The sequence below is a fragment of the Salmo salar genome, chromosome ssa19, assembly GCF_905237065.1.
Source record: "Salmo salar chromosome ssa19, Ssal_v3.1, whole genome shotgun sequence".
Lineage (NCBI taxonomy): Eukaryota > Metazoa > Chordata > Actinopteri > Salmoniformes > Salmonidae > Salmo > Salmo salar.
The window spans coordinates 50,487,878-50,506,916 of record NC_059460.1 but is presented as its reverse complement, the minus strand read 5'-3'; the positions used below and the strand labels follow the sequence as shown (position 1 = coordinate 50,506,916).

Sequence of the window (19,039 nt, the reverse complement as noted above, 5' to 3'; positions counted from 1 at the left end):
TCTGGGAGAAAAAATAAATATATATATTGAGAAAAGCGCCTCAACTAGAGGCGCTCGTTGGCAATCACACAGAAGTATGACGTCAGTCATGTCCTTAATATGAAATTATTTAATATTACGGCAAGGTTACAGTCTGGAATGTTTTTTATTTCTGAAATCTGAGGTTGGAAGATGGAGGGCCTTTTGATTGTACATCAAATGTTTTTTTAGCATCTACTAGTGAATAGAGTATGTCATCAAGCATGTCACATCAGAGATCACTGACTGTTTGAACACTATGGTGACACGCCAATTTCCCTAGCTGCTTCTTTTAACTATATTCCAGAAAATCAAATCCAAGATGACATTTCCATCAGTTCATCTTCAATGCAATCTTGTGTTGCAAAATAAATTACTTTATTTATTCAAGTAAACACATACAGAAGATATCCAAAGTACACCCATGAACAATACTGTATATTCATGAATGTTGGAGGTAGGGTTGCAAAGGGACGGAAACTTTCCGGTAAATTTCCGGAATTTTACCTAAAGTTTTCCATGGGAAGTTAAGCCCCAGAAATTTAGGACATTTTGCTTAAATTTATCCAAAAAGTTAGCTTATAACAGTGAACCATTTTTTGTGGGATACACACAAGGCAATTCTAGGTCTTGTGGCATATTTTGGTTAAACTATCCCCAATTCAATGGAATTGCAACCAATTCTTCCATCACATGTACAGCTGATTGTCAAGATCTTGCACACTAATAAGATGCTATTGGGCCCACACTACAACACTGTCTGAGCCAAGGACTACATGCTTTCTGGTAAGTTTTGATTACAATACTGAATGTATTTTAAATGACATACATGATTTTTTGTTAGCCTCTTACATCTAGACGTTCCGCTAGCGGAACACCTGCTCCAATATCCATTGATAGGCATGGCGCGAATTACAAATTCCTCAAAAATCAAAAAACTTCAATTTTTCAAAATATGACTATTTTACACCATTTCAAAGACAAGACTCTCCTTTATCTAACCACACTGTCCGATTTCAAAAAGGCTTTACAGCGAAAGCAAAACATTAGATTATGTCAGCAGAGTACCCAGCCAGAAATAATCAGACACCCATTTTTCAAGCTAGCATATAATGTCACAAAAAACAAAACCACAGCTAAATGCAGCACTAACCTTTGATGATCTTCATCAGATGACACTCCTAGGACATTATGTTATACAATACATGCATGTTTTGTTCAATCAAGTTCATATTTATATCAAATACCAGCTTTTTACATTAGCATGTGACGCTCAGAACTAGCATTCTGACCGAACACTGCCGGTGAATTTACTAAATTACTCACGATAAACGTTCACAAAAAGCATAACAATTATTTTAAGAATTATAGATACAGAACTCCTTTATGCAATCGAGGTGTCCAATTTTAAAATAGCTTTTCGGTGAAAGCACATTTTGCAATATTCTGAGTAGATAGCTCGCCATCACAGGCTAGCTATTTTGACACCCACCAAGTTTGACCCTCACCAAACTCAGATTTACTATAAGAAAAATTGGATTACCTTTGCTGTTCTTCGTCAGAATGCACTCCCGGGACTTCTACTTCAATAACAAATGTTGGTTTGGTTCCAAATAATCCATAGTTATATCCAAATAGCGGCGTTTTGTTGTGCGTTCAAGACACTATCTGAAGGGTGACGAAGGGTTACGCGCCCGGCGCGTTTCGTGCCAAAAAAATTCAAAATATTCCATTACCGTACTTCGAAGCATGTCAAATGCTGTTTAAAATCCATTTTTATGCGATTTTTCTCGTAAAAAAAGCGATAATATTCCGACCGGGAGTCGTTGTTTTCGTTCAAAGACGAAAAAATTAAAACATGGTGTCGCCTTGTGCATGCGCCTCCAGTCTCATTGTTCTCTGATCGACCGCTTACCAAATGCGCTACTGTTTTTCAGCCAGGGCCTGCAAAGGCATCATTCAGCGTTTTGCCGCCTTCTGAGAGCCTATGGGAGCTGTAGGTAGTGTCATGTTACAGCAGAGATCCTCAGTTTTCAATAAAGAGAGTGTAGAAGGCCAAGAAATGGTCAGAGAGGGCACTTCCTGTCAGGAATCTTCTCAGGTTTTGGCCTGCCAAATGAGTTCTGTTATACTCACAGACACCATTCAAACAGTTTTAGAAACTTTAGGGTGTTTTCTATCCAAAGCCAATAATTATATGCATATTCTAGTTTCTGGGCAGGAGTAATAATCAGATTAAATCGGGTACGTTTTTTATCCGGCCATGAAAATACTGCCCCCTAGCCATAACAGGTTAACTAGTAAATGGTTTCCTACAGCAAAGTGTGTTTAAATTATTTCTAACTTGTTAACCTCTATGGGCTAGGTGGGACGCTTGTGTCCCACCTACTCAACAGCCAGTGTAATCCCGTGGCGCGTTATTCAAATACCTTAGAAATGCAAAACCTTCAATTTTTCAAACATATGACTATTTTACACCATTTTAAAGATAAGACTCTCGTTAATCTAACCACACTGTCCGATTTCAAAAAGGCTTTACAACGAAAGCAAAACATTAGATTATGTCAGCAGAGTACCCAGCCAGAAATAATCAGACACCCATTTTTCAAGCTAGCATATAATGTCACATAAACCCAAACCACAGCTAAATGTAGCACTAACCTTTGATGATCTTCATCAGATGACAACCCTAGGACATTATGTTATACAATACATGCATGTTTTGTTCAATCAAGTTCATATTTATATCAAAAACCATCTTTTTACATTAGCATGTGACTAGCATGTGACTAGCATTCCGACCGAACACTGCCGGTGAATTTACTAAATTACTCACGATAAACGTTCACAAAAACATAACAATTATTTTAAGAATTATAGATACAGAACTCCTCTATGCACTCGATATGTCCGATTTTAAAATAGCTTTTCGGTGAAAGCACATTTTGCAATATTCTCAGTAGATAGCCTGGCATCACAGGGCTAGCTATTTAGACACCCAGCAAGTTTAGCACTCATCAAAGTCAGATTTACTATAAGAAAAATTGTATTACCTTTGCTGTCTTCGTCAGAATGCACTCCCAGGACTTCTACTTCAATAACAAATGTTGGTTTGGTCCAAAATAATCCATCGTTATATCCAAACAGCGGCGTTTTGTTCGTGCGTTCAAGACACTATCCGAAAGGGTAAATAAGGGTTACGAGCATGGCGCAATTCGTGACAAAAGATTTCTAAATATTCCATTACCGTACTTCGAAGCATGTCAACTGCTGTTTAAAATCAATTTTTATGATAATATTCCGACCGGGAATCTGCGTTTAGGTAAACAGACAAAAGAAAAGAAAGCATTCGGTCGACTCGGGCACGCGCCTAAGCCCATAGTACTCTGAGCAGCCACTTGCCAAAAGCGATAAAGTGTTTCAGCCAGAGCCTGCCTCGATATCCTTCAGCTTTTTCCCGGGCTCTGAGAGCCTATGGGAGCCGTTGGAAGTGTCACGTTATTGCAAAGATCCTCAGTCTTCAATAAAAAGAGCCAAGATAAAACACACCTTGTCAGACAGGCCACTTCCTGCATGGAATCTTCTCAGGTTTTGGCCTGCCATTTGAGTTCTGTTATACTCACAGACACCATTCAAACAGTTTTAGAAACTTTAGGGTGTTTTCTATCCAAAGCCAATAATTATATGCATATTCTAGTTACTGGGCAGGAGTAGTAACCAGATTAAATCGGGTACGTTTTTTATCCGGCTGTGTCAATACTGCCCCCTAGCCCTAACAGGTTAACATTTTCTGCTAGTTAGTTTTTGCCACCATGTGGGTTGTAGCTTGCTTGAGCCTGCTAAATGGGCACTATCTGATGTGTGGAGACATTTCACTGCAGCTAATGTAGAAGGAAAAGCTGTGTACATTTGCAAATACTGTGCCAAATCATATGTTAAGAATGCAACAAAGCTGCAGAATCATCTGGCCAAGTGCATAAAGTTCTCACAGCGCTCACAACATGCAACCTCTGAAAAAAGTCCCTCTACTTCTATTCGAAGGTGAAAATGATGAATCAGACACCTTATCAATAGCAACAGCTCATGGTCCTCCTGGAATTAGAAGTTTTTTTGACTCAATTGAGGAACGTAGTGAGAGAAATGCTGATGAATGTCTTGCTCAAGCTGTGTATGCAACTGGTTCACCTCTGATGCTCACAAGCAATGTGTATTGGAAGAGATTTCTGAATGTTCTTCGCCCAGCATACACCCTTCCAACCAGACATGCTTTATCTACTCATTTGCTGAATGCAGAGTTCAACAGAGTTCAAGTGAAGGTCAAGCAAATCGTAGAGAAAGCAGACTGTATTGCAATCATTTCTGATGGGTGGTCGAATGTTCGTGGACAAGGAATAATTAACTACATCATCTCCACACCTCAACCAGTATTCTACAAGAGCACAGACACAAGGGACAACAGACACACCGTCCTCTACATTGCAGATGAGCTGAAGGCAGTCGTAAATGACCTTGGACCACAGAAGGTATTTGCACTGGTGACAGACAATGCTGCCAACATGAAAGCTGATTGGTCTAAAGTGGAGGAGTCCTACCCTCACATCACACCCATTGGCTGTGCTGCTCATGCACTGGATCTGCTTCTCAAGGACATCATGGCACTGAAAACAGTGGATACACTCTACAAGAGAGCCAAGGAAATAGTTAGGTATGTGAAGGGTCATCAAGTTATAGCAGCAATGTACCTCACCAAGCAAAGTGAAAAGAATAAGAGCACCACAGTGAAGCTGCCCAGCAACACCCGTTGGGGTGGTGTTGTCATCATGTTTGACAGTCTCCTTGAGGGGAGGAGTCTCTCCAAGAAATGGCCATGTCACAGTCCGCCGATATGGACAGCCCCATTAAGAGGATCCTCCTGGATGATGTATTTTGGGAGAGAGTGGTAAGCAGCCTAAAACCTATAGCAGTAGCCATTGCACAGATTGAGGGAGACAATGCCATCCTGTCTGATGTTCAGACTCTACTTGCAGATGTAAGAGAAGAAATCCGTACTGCCCTGCCCACTTCACTGTTGCTCCAAGCAGAGGAAACTGCAGTTCTGAAATACATCAAAAAGCATGAAGACTTCTGCCTGAAGCCCATACACACCGCATCGTACATGTTGGACCCTGTTTGCTGGCAAGAGCATCCTGTCTAGTGCAGAGATGAACAAGGCCTATGGTGTCATCACTACCGTGTCTCGCCACCTTGGCCTGGATGAGGGCAAGGTTCTTGGCAGTCTGGCAAAGTACACTTCCAAGTAATGGCTTTGGGATTGAGATGCTATATGGCAGTCGTGCCAACATATCTCATCAGCCACCTGGTAGAAGGGACTTTGTGGATCTGAGGCTCTTTCCCCTGTTGCCTCCATCATCCTCAAATCCCACCAACATCTATAATGACACAAGGCGAGACCCTGATGCAGACACAGGAGGCAGATGGTTGGAGTCTAAGATGTTTAATAATCCAAAAAGGAGTAGGCAAGAGAATGGTCGTGGTCAGGCAAAAGTTCAAAACCAGTTCAGATTCCAGGAGGTATAGAGTGGCAGACAGGCTCGAAGGTCAAGGCAGGCAGAATGGTCAGGCAGGCGGATACAGAGTCCAGAAACAGGCAAGGGTCAAAACCATTAGGACTAGAAAAAGGAGAATAGCAAAGGCAGGAGAACGGGAAAAAACGCTGGTTGACTTGCCACATACAAGACAAACTGGCACAGAGAGACAGGAAACACAGGGATAAATACACTGGGGAAAACAAGCAACACCTGGAGGGGGTGGAGACAATAACAAGGACAGGTGAAACAGATCATGGTATGACAGTACCCCCCCCCACCTGGGTGCATACCTGGCTGACTGGGGTGTCGGCAGTGAAAATCGGCAATGATGTCTTTAGCAGGGACCCAGCACCTCTCCTCCGGGCCATATCCCTCCCAGTCAACCAGGTACTAGAAACCCCTGCCCCATGGTCGAACCCTCAGGAGGCGTCTCACTGTATACGCTGTCTGGCCATCGATGAACCGGGGGGCAGGGATGGGCCTGGAAACAGAAGACAAAGAACTGTGAGACACGGGCTTAATCCTAGACACATGGAAGGTAGGGTGAATACGGAGGGTACGAGGTAACACAAGACAGATAGCAGTGGAACTCAGGACTCTGGAGATGGGAAAAGGACCAATGAAATGGGGAGACAGCTTGCGGGACTCCACCCGAAGGGGCAGATCCCGAGTGGAAAGCCATACCCTCTGCCCAATATGGAGGTGAGGTCCGGCGACGGTCTGCTTGTCGACAATACCTGGAGTTGGTCTTGAGAATAGCCGCCCTGGTACGTCGACAGCGGCAGACAAACATCTGGGCTGAGGGTACGCTGACGTCCTGCTCTGTTCGGGAAATAGTGGAGGCTGATACCCCATGGAGCACTCGAAAGGGGAGAGTCCCATGGCAAAACAGGGAAGGGTGTTCCGGGCATACTCCACCCAGACCAGTTGACGGCTCTAGGTAGTGGGGTTGGTTGAGACCAGGCATCTTAAGGTGGTCTCCAGGTCCTGATTAGCTCGCTCCGACTGGCCGTTCGATTGGGGATGGAATCCGGAGGATAGACTGGCCGATGCCCCAACAAGGGTGCAGAACACCTTCCAAAACTGAGATGAGAATTGAGGACCCCGGTCGGAAACCATATCTACCGGGAGACCATGGATCCCGAAGACGTGCTGCACCATGAGCTGGGCCGTTTCCTTGGCAGAGGGTAGTTTAGGGAGAGGGATAAAATGAGCAGCCTTAGATAACCGATCCACCACTGTCAGAATGATGGTGTTGCTATCAGATGGGGGAGGCCCAGTGACAAAGTCCAGAGAGATATGGGACCAAGGTTGATGAGGGACCGGTAGTGGCTGAAGAAGGCCAGAAGGAGCTTGACGTGGAGTCTTGTTCTGGGCGCACACCTTGCATGTGCCGACGAAGGCGGAGGCGTCAGGAACCATTGTGGGCCACCAGAAAGATTGTCGAAGGAAGGCTAGGGTACGACAGGAACCAGGATGACAGGTTAGCCTGGAGGAATGAGCCCATTCCAGGACCCGGGACCAGAATGAGTTGGGGACAAACAGCCGTTACCCAGGCCCCCTTCAGGTCCAGGCTGGGAGCATTGTGCCTTGCGAACCAGGGTCTCAATACCCCAATCCATTGTGGCTGCTAGGCATGAGGTAGGGAGAATGGTTTCGGTGACCGAGAGTGTGGCAGAAGAACTATATAGGCGAGTGAAAGCGTCAGGCTTCACATTTTTGGACCCTGGGCAGTAGGAAATGGTGAAGTTGAATCTTGTAAACAACAATGCCCACCAGGCCTGCCTGGAGTTAAGGCGCTTGGCTGTACGGAGATATTCCAGATTTTTATGGTCGGTCCAGACCAAGAATGGCTGTTCTGCTCCTTCCATCCAGTGCTTCCACTCTTCCAATGCCATCTTGACCGCCAGGGGTTCTTGGTTGCTTACATCATAGTTCCTCTCTGCAGAATTGAGACGATGGGACAGGAAGGCACAGGGATGAAGCTTTTGAATTTGGGCAGATTGCTGGGACAGGATGGCCCCCACTCCAACATCAGATGCATCCACCTCAACAACAAATTGACGCGACGGGTCCGGATGGATGAGGATGAGTGCTGTTGTGAACTGATGCTTCAGGTCCACAAAGGCTTTGTTGACAGCAGGAGACCATTTGAATGGTACTTTGGGAGAAGTGAGTGGCGAGAGGGGGGCCACCATGGTGCTGTAACTCTGAAAGAAATGGTGGTAGAAGTTTGCAAATCCTGGAAAACCTTGTAACTGCACCCTGGATGTAGGTTGAGGCCAATCCACCACTGCTTTCACCTTTCCAGAATCCATCTGGACATTACCCTCAGCAATGACATGTCCCAGAAAAGTGATTGTAGAGCGGTGGAACTCACACTTCTCGGCTTTCACGAACAGTTGGTTCTCCAGGAGGCACTGAAGGACCTGCCTGACGTGAAGAACATGTTCTTGGGCAGACCAGGAAAAAAACTGGATGTCGTCAAGGTAGACGAACACAAAACAGTTGAGCATGTCCCAGAGCACATCGTTAACCAAAACCTGAAAGACAGCGGGGACGTTGGTGAGTCCAAACAGCATGACCTGATACTCATAATGTCCGCTGGCTGTGTTGAAGGCTGTCTTCCACTCATCCCCTTTGCGTATCCGAACCAGGTGGTAGACATTCCAACGGTCCAACTTGGAAAAAATGGTGGCCCCCTGGAGAGGTTCAAAAGCCAAGAAGAGGAGCGGTAGGGGGTAACGATTTTTGACAGTAATGTCATTCATTCCCCGGTAGTCAATGCATGGATGCAGGGTCTTGTCCTTCTTCTCCACAAAGAAAAATCCTGCGCCGGCAGGAGATGCAGACAGACGGACGGCCCAAGTAGCCAGAGACACCTTTATGTACTCCTCCATTGCCTTGGTCTCCGGCCCGGATAGAGAATATTGCCGACCCGAGGTGGTGTGGTGCCTGGGAGAAGATCAATGGCACAATCATAAGGACAGTGCGGGGGTAGCAAAGTAGCACATGCCTTACTGAAAACTTCAAGTAGATCATGGTATTCAGTGGGAATGACAGAAACATCCAAAGCCTTGCTGACATCCTGAGGAAGACGTCTGGGAGAAGGCAGTGCTGATTGAAGACAGTGGGAATGGCAAAATGGGCTCCAACCCATGATGGAGCTTGTGGTCAAGTGTTATAACAGGGTTATGTTTTTGGAGCCAGTAAAACCAAGACAACAGGGACATGGGGAGATGCAATGAGGAGGAACTGTATGGTCTCACTGTGGTTACCGGAAATCCGTATTTGAATGGGCACAGTACAATGGGTGACTCCACCTATTGAGCGGCCATCCAGTGCCCTAGCATCCATGGGAACCGAGAGAGGTTGAATGGGAATACCTAGCTCAGAAGCAATAGTAGCATCCATAAAACTTTCATCCGCCCCAGAGTCAATAAGCACTCGGAGAGACTTATATTGGTCTACACAGCACAAGCACAAAAAAAGGTGTGCGGGTGATGGGAATTAGGGAACTCCCAGTCTGACTCACCAAAGTACTTGTACCCACCAGAGACAAGGGTTTCCTAACAGGGCAGGTAGCTATGTAATGTCCTGCCCCTCCACAGTACAGACAACAGTTGGAATTCAGCCTATATGAGAGTTCCCCAACCGATAATCTAGCTCTTCCCAATTGCTTAGTCTCAGGAGAATCCAACTCACCCGTTGTTGATAATTCACGAAGGAGCTCGGGTGGCTTCGGATCCTCTCGGGAAAACTGCCTTCGGGAACTTCCGGATTCCTTCGAATGTGAGCGAGCCATAGCGGGTGAACGAGTGTGCCCGAGGCCAGACCTCCTATCACTCCTGCGTTCCCTTAAGCGTCCATCAATTTTAATGGTTAGGGCGATGAGGGAGTTCGAGATCCACCCGGCAATTCCCAAGCATCTAGCTCATCTTTTATCACCTCAGATAATCCGTGAAGAAAGTTATCGAAGAGAGACTCCGGATTCCAGGCACTCTCGGCGGCCAACGTGCGAATCGAGAGAATGGTCGTGGACAGGCAAAAGGTCAAAACCAGTTCAGAGTCCAGGAGGTACAGAGTGGCAGACAGACTCGAGGTCAAGGCAGGCAGGCACAGAGTCCTGAAACAGGCAAGGGTCAAAATCGTGAGGACTAGAAAAAGGAGAATAGTAAAGGTAGGAGAACGGGAAAAGCCGCTGGTTGACTTGGCACATACAAGACAAACTGGCACAGAGAGACAGGAAACACAGGGATAAATACACTGGGGAAAACAAGCGACACCTGGAGGGGGTGGAGACAATAACAAGGACAGGTGAAACAGATCATGGTGTGACAAACAGCAACTGCCTCAGAGCAGTTTGGGAACACACACACCAAAGCACGCAACAAGCTGACCAATACAAGGGTTGACAAATTGGTGGCCATCTGGAGATGCGATGGATCATTGGGGATCATTCAAAATTCCCTTTCTTTTGGCATTCAGTGAAATCATCCCATGTGAAGAGTCAACTCATTTAATTAAAGTTCAATTTGTAACTAAATAGTTTTTGTTTTATTTCTATTGGAGGGATTTAACCATTTGCAATTATGTCTACTTATGATAAGGTAAAAGGTTTATGTTTCTGTCTCCATATGACATGGTAAATATATCCAATGCAAAAACTTTTAAATGGTATTAATATTAATTTGCATATATTTCCGTTAATTCCCATATATTCCCGTTAATTCCCATATATTCCCGTTAATTCCCACGGAAAGTTTCTACCTCTGAATATTCCCCAAAATGGGCAACCCTAGTTGAAGGCCTCTTCAAAAAGCCCTGAGAAACATACAGTACCTTCAGAAAGTATTCAGACCCCTTGACTTTTCCCACATTTTGTTGTGTTGCAGCCTGAATTTTAAATTGATTAAATTAAGATTTGTTTTTGTCACTGGCCTACCCACAATACTCTAAAATGTCAAAGTGGAATAATTTTTACAAATTAATAAATAATATCGCCCTTCCGTATCTGCTGTGAAAGGTGTCAGAGCTAGAGCAGTGCTTGTCAGGCCATGAGACATCCCGAAAATCGGTCTTCTCACGACGAAAACGTCTGTAGTGTTTGAGACTCTCACGAACAGGATGGTGTTCTCTGTTTTGCTCTAGGAGGCCCACAAGCCTCACAAGACTCGTCTGAAGTTCTCTGAAGTTCCCAGTTTAAAAAAATTATGGAAGTATATATGGAGATAGTTTAGTGCCTAAAATAAGGGGATAAATACATGTAAAAACTATTTTAAACAGTTTCCTGTTTCTCTCAGATATAGGACAGACACTTCAGAACAAACTTCCTTTTAATTTTGTTGTTTCATTTAGTGAATCTGTTATTCAATGTGTTTCTTTTGGCTAATAGCATTATTGCCAAATTCAATGTTGCATCAAATACTTTTTAAATCTATTTTTGTAATATGTTAAGGGGTCTTAAAATTCAAAATCAAATAGCTAAATTATTCTTGGTATGGCCATCTTAAAACAATTTCATATGTTAGCTTAGAAACCCCCTCCCCCGGATTAGACAGGGCTTAGACTCTAGAGGGTTAAATGAGTTCAGGAGTAAAAATGTGCTTAAGTCACATAATAAGTTGCATGGACTAACTCTGTGTACAATAATAGTGTTTAACATGATTTTTAAAATCACTACAGTACCTAATCTCCGTACCCCACACATGTAATGTCCCTCAGTCGAGCAGTGAAATTCAAACACAGATTCAACCACAAAGACCAGGGAGGTTTTCCAGTGTCTCGCAAAGAAGGGCACCTATTGGTAGATGGGTAAAAAAAGCTGACATTAAATGTACACCAACTCACTCTAAAGATACAGGCATCCTTCCTAACTCAGTTGCCGGAGAAAGGGAACACCGCACAGTGTTTTCACCATGAGGCCAATGGTGACATTAAAACAGATGCAGAGTTTAATGGCTGTGATAGGAGAAAACTGAAGATCTAATTGACAAAATGAAAAGAAGAAAGCCTGTACAAAAACAAATATTCCCATATATGCATCCTGTTTGCAACAAGGCACTAAAGTAATACTGCAAAAAATGTGGAATATAGTGTTGAGTTTGGGCAAATCCGATATAACACAAGAAGACAGTGAATTCTGAGTGGCAGAGTTACAGTTTTGACTTAAATCTATGTGAAAATCTACGGCAAGACCTGAAAATGATTGTCTCGCAATGATCAACAACCAATTTGACAGAGCTTGAAGAATTTTGAAAATAATAATGGCCAAATGTTGCACAATCCAGGTGTGGAAAGCTTTGACAGACTTACCCAGAATGACTCAGGGGTGTGAATATTAATATAAATGAGATATTTCTGTATTTAATTTTCAATAAACTTCTATACATTTATAAAAACATGTTTTCACTTTGTCATTATGGGGTATTGTGTGAAAAAAATATATTTCATCAATTTCAGGCTGTAACACAGGGAAATGTGGAAAAAATCAAGACGTATGAATACTTTCTGAAGGAACTGTATATCTCTCTGTATTTTACACTGACAAAACCTGGGTGCTATTGCCTTCCTCTAAGCAGTCATCATGCTGCTATTATCCTCTACCATCAATTCTATGAAAAAGCACACATATTGACCATAGCATAAAAGGATGTATTGATTTGGCCAAATGAGAGCAATCAGTGATAGTGATTGGAATTGATCTCTGATCCACAGGGTTATTATGCTTTTATAACACTATCCCATACTCACAAATAACAGTACAGCTACTATCACACTGCTTTATTGAGCAATTATCTTTTTTATTTTCACTGTGCTTCAAATGACCCAGACATGAACACTGGAATAAACCAAGCAAAGTACACGGTTCTGGATAACAGAGTAAAATCAGGAGGTGACCTTTAGCTTACTGTTTTTGTTACTTACTTCTTGAAGGTGCATTATGGGGTGTGTGTTTCTGTCATCTGCTATTGGGCAAGGGCGTTAAAGTAACTCTGCTCTATCCTCCACATTTTCCCTCAATTGAGTTGGTGAAAATTAAACTGTTCTTACAGTCCTATTGAGGCCAGGGCAGTGTGGGGAAAAGATACAGCATTTCAAGTTTCCATTGAGGTAATCTTAAATCATTTTAAATGCTCAATGTTTGACCTAATGTTCTGTGCATATAATGCATACCCATTCAAATACTTTACATTCATTCAATATATGAGACTTTAATATTTATAGTTCTGGAATACCGTAACACATAACAGGGTTTAGTATTTAGGAAGATTCAGATTTTCAAGTAAAAATCTACTCATATACAGTATACTAGCCAATAGAGACTGACAGGAAAGGTCAAAGAGCATAATTCAATAGACAACCTGACATGTGCTATTAGCTTTAATTCGCTTGAATGAAGATAGTCAAATAGACGTGTTTAATTTAAACCTATCGTGAATCCACTCACCCCAAATGCTCAATTCAACACATCTAACGGTTGTAACTTAATCCCTTGAAGCGTCGGTTGATATAAAAATATTAACATATTACATACATGAGACCACATGTCCGTCAGTTATGATCTACCTCAATTAAAGCTAACCAAAATGGAAACCAAGCATGTGCCTTTAATCAGGTATGATATAGCAGCTATCAATCAAATCAAATCAAGCTTTATTTATACAGCACATTTCAGACATGGAATGCAACACAATGTTCTTTACAGGAAAAAACAAATAAAAACAATGAAAATAAAAGCTGAAATATTTACTACACAGCAAATATAAGATAAAAAACAAACTGAACAACTGAAAAGCACCCTAAGGAAAAGTAAAGCTAAAAAATATGTGTTTTAAGTTATCTTTTAAATATGTCCACAGTTTCGGACCCCCTCAGGTTCTCTGGCAGGCTGTTCCTGAGGCTGGGGGCATAATAACTAATGGCTGCCTCTCCGTGCATCTTGGTCCTAGGCTTTAGGATAATTAAAAGGCCAGTGCCAGAGGACCTGAGGGACCTACTGGTTACATAACTTAAAAACATCTGACATGTATTGGGGTGCACAATCGTGGATTGATTGAAAAACCAAAAAACAATTAATTCTAAAGCCAGTGCAGACACCTTAAAACCGGTGTAATGTGTGAAATACATAACCGTTTTATTACAAATTGGCAATAATATTTTTTTCAAACCAGGGTATTGTAAGCAACAGGTGAAGGTTGCGGCAGAGATGCACTCTAAAACCATTTCACTTTGAGCATTTTTCAGACATACAGTACAGGCAGTTTGCTAAACTGTCTAACTAATGATTGTATGCACTGCTCACTGAGAACTTGTCATTACATAGATAGACTGCTGAGTGCTGTGGTGACTGTCCGAGAGATAGCCATGCGTCACTGCTGACATATCTTCGAACCGAAGTACAATTAATTCGCCATGCCACCTCCTTTTCATTACTCTGGCAAGTTTTGGTAACGAAGTAACAAAGAATATGATCTAAACAGTTGCTGGTAATGAATAGCTTAATTACAGTGCCTTCGGAAAGTATTCAGACCCCTTGACCTTTTCCACAGTTTGTTCCATTGCAGCCTTGTTTTAAAATGGATTATATTGTTGTTTTTTCTCATCAGTCTACACACAATACTCAATAATGAGCAGGAAAACATGTTTTTAGACATTTTTTCTAATTCATACAAAACCCCCCCGGAAATATTACATTTACATAAGTATTCAGACCCTTTACACAGCATCGAGTCTTCTTGAGTATGTCGCTACAAGCTTGGCACACCTGTATTTGGGGAGTTTCTCCCATTCTTCTCTGCAGACCCTCTCAAGCTCTGTCAGGTTGGATGGGGAGTGTTGCTGCACAGGTATTTTCAGGTCACTCTAGAGATGTTCGATCGGGTTCAAGTCTGGGCGCTGGCTAGTCCACTCAACGACATTCAGAGACTTGTCCCAAAGCCACTCCCGCATTGTCTTGACTGTGTGCTTAGGGTTGTTGTCCTGTTGGAAGGTGAACCTTTTCCCCAGTCTGAGGTCCTGAGCACGCTGGAGCAGGTTTTCATCAAGGATCACTCTGTAATTTGCTCTGTTCATCTTTGCCTTGATCCTGACTAGTGTCTCAGTCCCTGCCTTTGAGAAACATCCCCACAACATGATTGTGACGTTCGTTGTCAGGAGGAGACCAAGGCGCAGCGTGAGTTGGGTTCATCATACTTTATTTTAAATGTGAACCAGCAAAATCAATAAACAATACAACGAACGAAAAGCTCGGTGTGCAAACACATACAACACAAAGACAAGATCCCACAACTGACTGTGGGAAAAAGGGCTGCCTAAGTATGATTCCCAATCAGAGACAACGAATGACAGCTGCCTCTGATTGGAAACCATACTCGGCCAATCAAAGAAAAAACAACATAGACATACAACACATAGAATGCCCACCCCATGTCACACCCTGACCTAACCAAACAGAGAAAAACGTCTCTCTCAGGTCAGGGCGTGACAATGATGCTGCCACAACCATGCTTCACAGTAGGGTTGGTGCCAGGTTTCCTCCAGACGTGACGCTTGACATTCAGGCCAAAGAGTTCAATCTTGGTTTCATCAAACCAGAGAATCTTGTTGCTCATGGTCTGAGAGTCTTTAGGTGCCTTTTGGCAAATTCCAAGCAGGCTGTCATGTGTCTTGTTCTGAGGAGTGGCTTGCGTCTGGCCACTCTACCATAAAGGCTTGCTTGGTGGAGTGCTGCAGAGATGGTTGTCCTCCTGAAAGGTACTCCCATCTCCACAGAGGAACTCTAGAGCTCTGTCAGAGTGACCAAATGGGTTCTTGCTCACCTCCCTGACCATGGCCCTTCTACCCTGATTGCTCAGTTTGGCTGGGCGGCCAGCTCTAGGAAGAGTCTTGGGGGTTCCGAACTTCTTTCATTTAAGAATGATAGAGGCCACTGTGTTCTTGGGGAACTTCAATGCTGTATAAATGTTTTTTTTGGTAGCCTTCTCCAGAGCTGTGCCTTCAATTCCTTCAACCTCATGACTTGGTTTTTGCTCTGACAGGCACTGTCAACTGCGGGACCTTATATAGACAGTTGTGTGCCTTTCCAAATCATGTCCAATCAACTGAATTTAACACAGGTGGACGCAAATCAAGTTGTTGAAATACCACAAGGATGAGCAACGGAAACAGGATGCACCTGAGCTCAATTTAGAGTCCCATAGCAAAGGGTCTGAATGCTTATGTAACTAAGGTATTTCTGTTTTTTATTTGTAATTTGTTATTTGCAAAAAGAAAAAAAAGTTTTTGCTTTGTCATTATGGGTTATTGTGTGTAGATTGATGAGGATTTGTATTGATTTAATACATTTTATAATAAGTCTGTAATGTAACAAAATGTGGAAGAAGTCTAGGGGTCTGAATACTTTCCGAAGGCATAGTAAATCACACACTCAAATCAGACACCTTTCAAGGCATCATAATGCTTCTCACAAGGCTTTGAGTTATGTCCAATCTATTTGCGAGCTCAGTGAATACTCCCTTTGGTTATCAAATTAATTTAGAATTGTTAGCACTCTTTTATAAAAAAATGATTATGAAGTATGTTTTGACATTGCCTGTCACCTTATAGAAAGGCAACTATAAGAAAGGTGTGGGTGTAGATTGCTCTACAGGATAATGTAAGTATCAGGATAAGGTAAAACCCAGACCGTGTCGAAGTAACAATGTTTATTACAGCAACAGAGGCAAAGATACAGGACGGCAAGCAGGCTCAGGGTCAGGTCAGGCAGAGGTCGGAAATACAGATAGGGGCGAAGGTACATGATGTCAGGCAGGCTAAGGGGCAGGCAGAGTGGTCAGGCAGGCGGGTTAATTAAGGGTCAGGACAAGCAAGGGTCAAAAATCAGGCGGGCGAGAAAAAGAAAGGCTGGGAAAAAACAGGAGCTGACAGGATAAACGCTGGTAAGCTTGACAAACAAGATGAACTGGCAACAGACAAACAGAAAACACAGGTATAAGTACACTGGGGATAATGGGGAAGATGGGCGACACCTGGAAGAGGGTGGAGACAAGCACAAAGACAGGTGAAACAGATCAGGGCGTGACAGTAAGATAATTCAAGTTCTAGACACTCCTTGATTGTTCTGTAAGTTTAGTGTTGCTAATTTCTTCATTACATAAATCCGTTTTTCTCACTCTTTTTGAGAACTGAGGTGTGTGTAAATTGTTTGTTGCTTTTTTGTGATATGCTGATCTGATCCAGTACAAAAGGGATTAATTTCTTTAAGAGTAGGTTTTGATTAAAAGTCAGACTTCTCCACCTTTAATGTTAATGTTAAACAATGTCCCTTTACTTCTCCTCTTAAATTATTTCCTGTGCTTCCTCTGGTGTTAACTAACTAATAAGCAAACAACTCATCGGCATCATTATTTCCTGTCTAGAGATGCCCATAAAAAACTGTGCCCTCATTTCCCCTGGACTGTTTATACGTTATGACACAGCGAGTGTCTAAACAGAGCACTGCTATGTAACAGCTGGCCCACCTGCCAGTTTGGAGCTGTCTCACTGTGAGCATACATCTGACATCCATATAAGCCTATCCTCAATTTACACTGTTACAAAATAGATTTGTTGTCCTCCATGATGAAATCGGGGAGAGACTGTGGATCGGTCTCCATCTGTCTGTTCGTTTGTATTATAGTCATACGCGATATCTCAGACAGCACTGGCCCAATTTTGATGAAACTTGGGTCAATGATGTGTCTTGCCATACAGATCCAGCATTTACAAAATTACACTGATGGGCCCAAGGAATGAGTTATAGTAATTGACTGACAATTGTGAGTCACACCAGAGAGGAAGAGTCGAAGCGAGAGGGATAACTGGGGCCAAAATCTGTCTTCTCCCGGATGTAGCGATTTTTCCGCTCACCAAGCAAGGAGTTTTTATATGAAGGTCAATGAGAAAGTATAACATTTGGTTTAAAGGAAATGTTCAAAAATGTTCTACTTCATAGTCATCATTTCCAGCACCACTCCAACATCAGATCAAATATACCTTTCAGAATGATTAGGTTATTTCAAGTGTACTGACATAAATAGGACACGTGACATCACTGCAACTTTCAGAAAAAACACTTTATATCGGAATTGTGCCTGTTGTTCACAAGCGTATTTGCCCTCTCATTGATCTTGCCTCCTCCGACTGCCTTGTAGTCTGAGTACCAGTCTCTTTACCTAACATTCCACTCTTTGCTACTCTTTGTCATTGCCAAAGAGTCTTTGGCACATGATATGGAGTACAGGGAGTGGATTAGCTAAAGAGACTGGTACCCAGGCTAACTGCCTTCCATTTTTTAAGACATTTATTTTCATTGTTAGAGCAGCCACTTGAAGATCTGGTCAATATAATGTATAATCTGTGGTCACGCGATAACAGAAATGTGTAAAATACATATCTCAATAGCCCAATGGGAGGCTCTCCATCATTCGTGAGGTATGCCATGTTTGCTGTTGTCATAAGCGTCGTAATGATCGGACCAAACTGCAGCGGGGATGTGAATCTTCTTCTTGATTTATTAAAGAAATGAACACTGAACAAAAGAACAACGAAAAACAGTCCTGTAAGGTACTAAGACTATACATGGAACAACCACCCACAAACACAAGATAAAATAAACCCACTTAAATATGGCCTCCAATTAGAAGCAACGTCAACCAGCTGCTTCTAATTCGAGGTCGGTCCCAAAACTAACATAGAAATAGAAAAACTAGAAAACCCACATAGAACATAAACCAAAAAACCCGAAACACACAAAACAAACACCCCCTGCCACGCCCTGACCAAACTACAATAACAAATAACCCCTTTTACTGGTCAGGACGTGACAGCTGTTGCCTTAAGTTAAGTTAACTTGTTTCTTTGAAATATGTCAATTCAGGAAATCAAGTTAAGTTGACAAAATCTACTATTACACTTAACAGAGTACTTTACTGTACATACAATATCTGTCTTGTTATACATTTGACTTGATGTATTTCTCTGTGTTCTTCCCTCTATGTCTCTACAGGACATTCCAGGACCTGTCTAGGCAGATGGACGTGTCCTATGGCACCGTGAGAGACTCAGCCGTATACGACTACTTCAAGAACAAGGGCACCAACCCTCTGGAGCAGGACAGCACATTTGCAGAGCTGTGGAGGACCATCAGTAAGAACAACGGCCATGATTACTCTGTGTCCAGTCCCTCAGAGGGCATCCGCAAGGTAGGTTGACAAAGACAAGGCAGGTATATGCCAATACGGAGAGGATTCCTGAGTACAGGCTGGCAATCACTTTAGGTTGTTTTGCTTAGCTACTGTGGATTTCGACAAAAAGAGAAAACAGTATAATATTGTCGTTTCATTGTCATTTCACAGTATGGAGTCATACTGTTCTCGCTCAATACTGCGCCT

The 19,039-nt window shown here is 42.8% G+C and overlaps 1 protein-coding gene across 2 annotated transcripts in view; it reads left to right on the top strand.

Annotated features, from left to right (window-relative positions):
* The window catches only part of grid1b (glutamate receptor, ionotropic, delta 1b), a 424,434-nt gene that overhangs the window by 393,008 nt on the left and 12,387 nt on the right, over positions 1-19,039 (top strand). For both annotated transcript variants that reach the window (XM_014158350.2, XM_014158349.2), the window contains exon 13: positions 18,655-18,850. In XM_014158350.2, the coding sequence (XP_014013825.1) occupies positions 18,655-18,850 (196 nt within the window). The remainder of the gene's footprint in view (positions 1-18,654; positions 18,851-19,039) is intronic.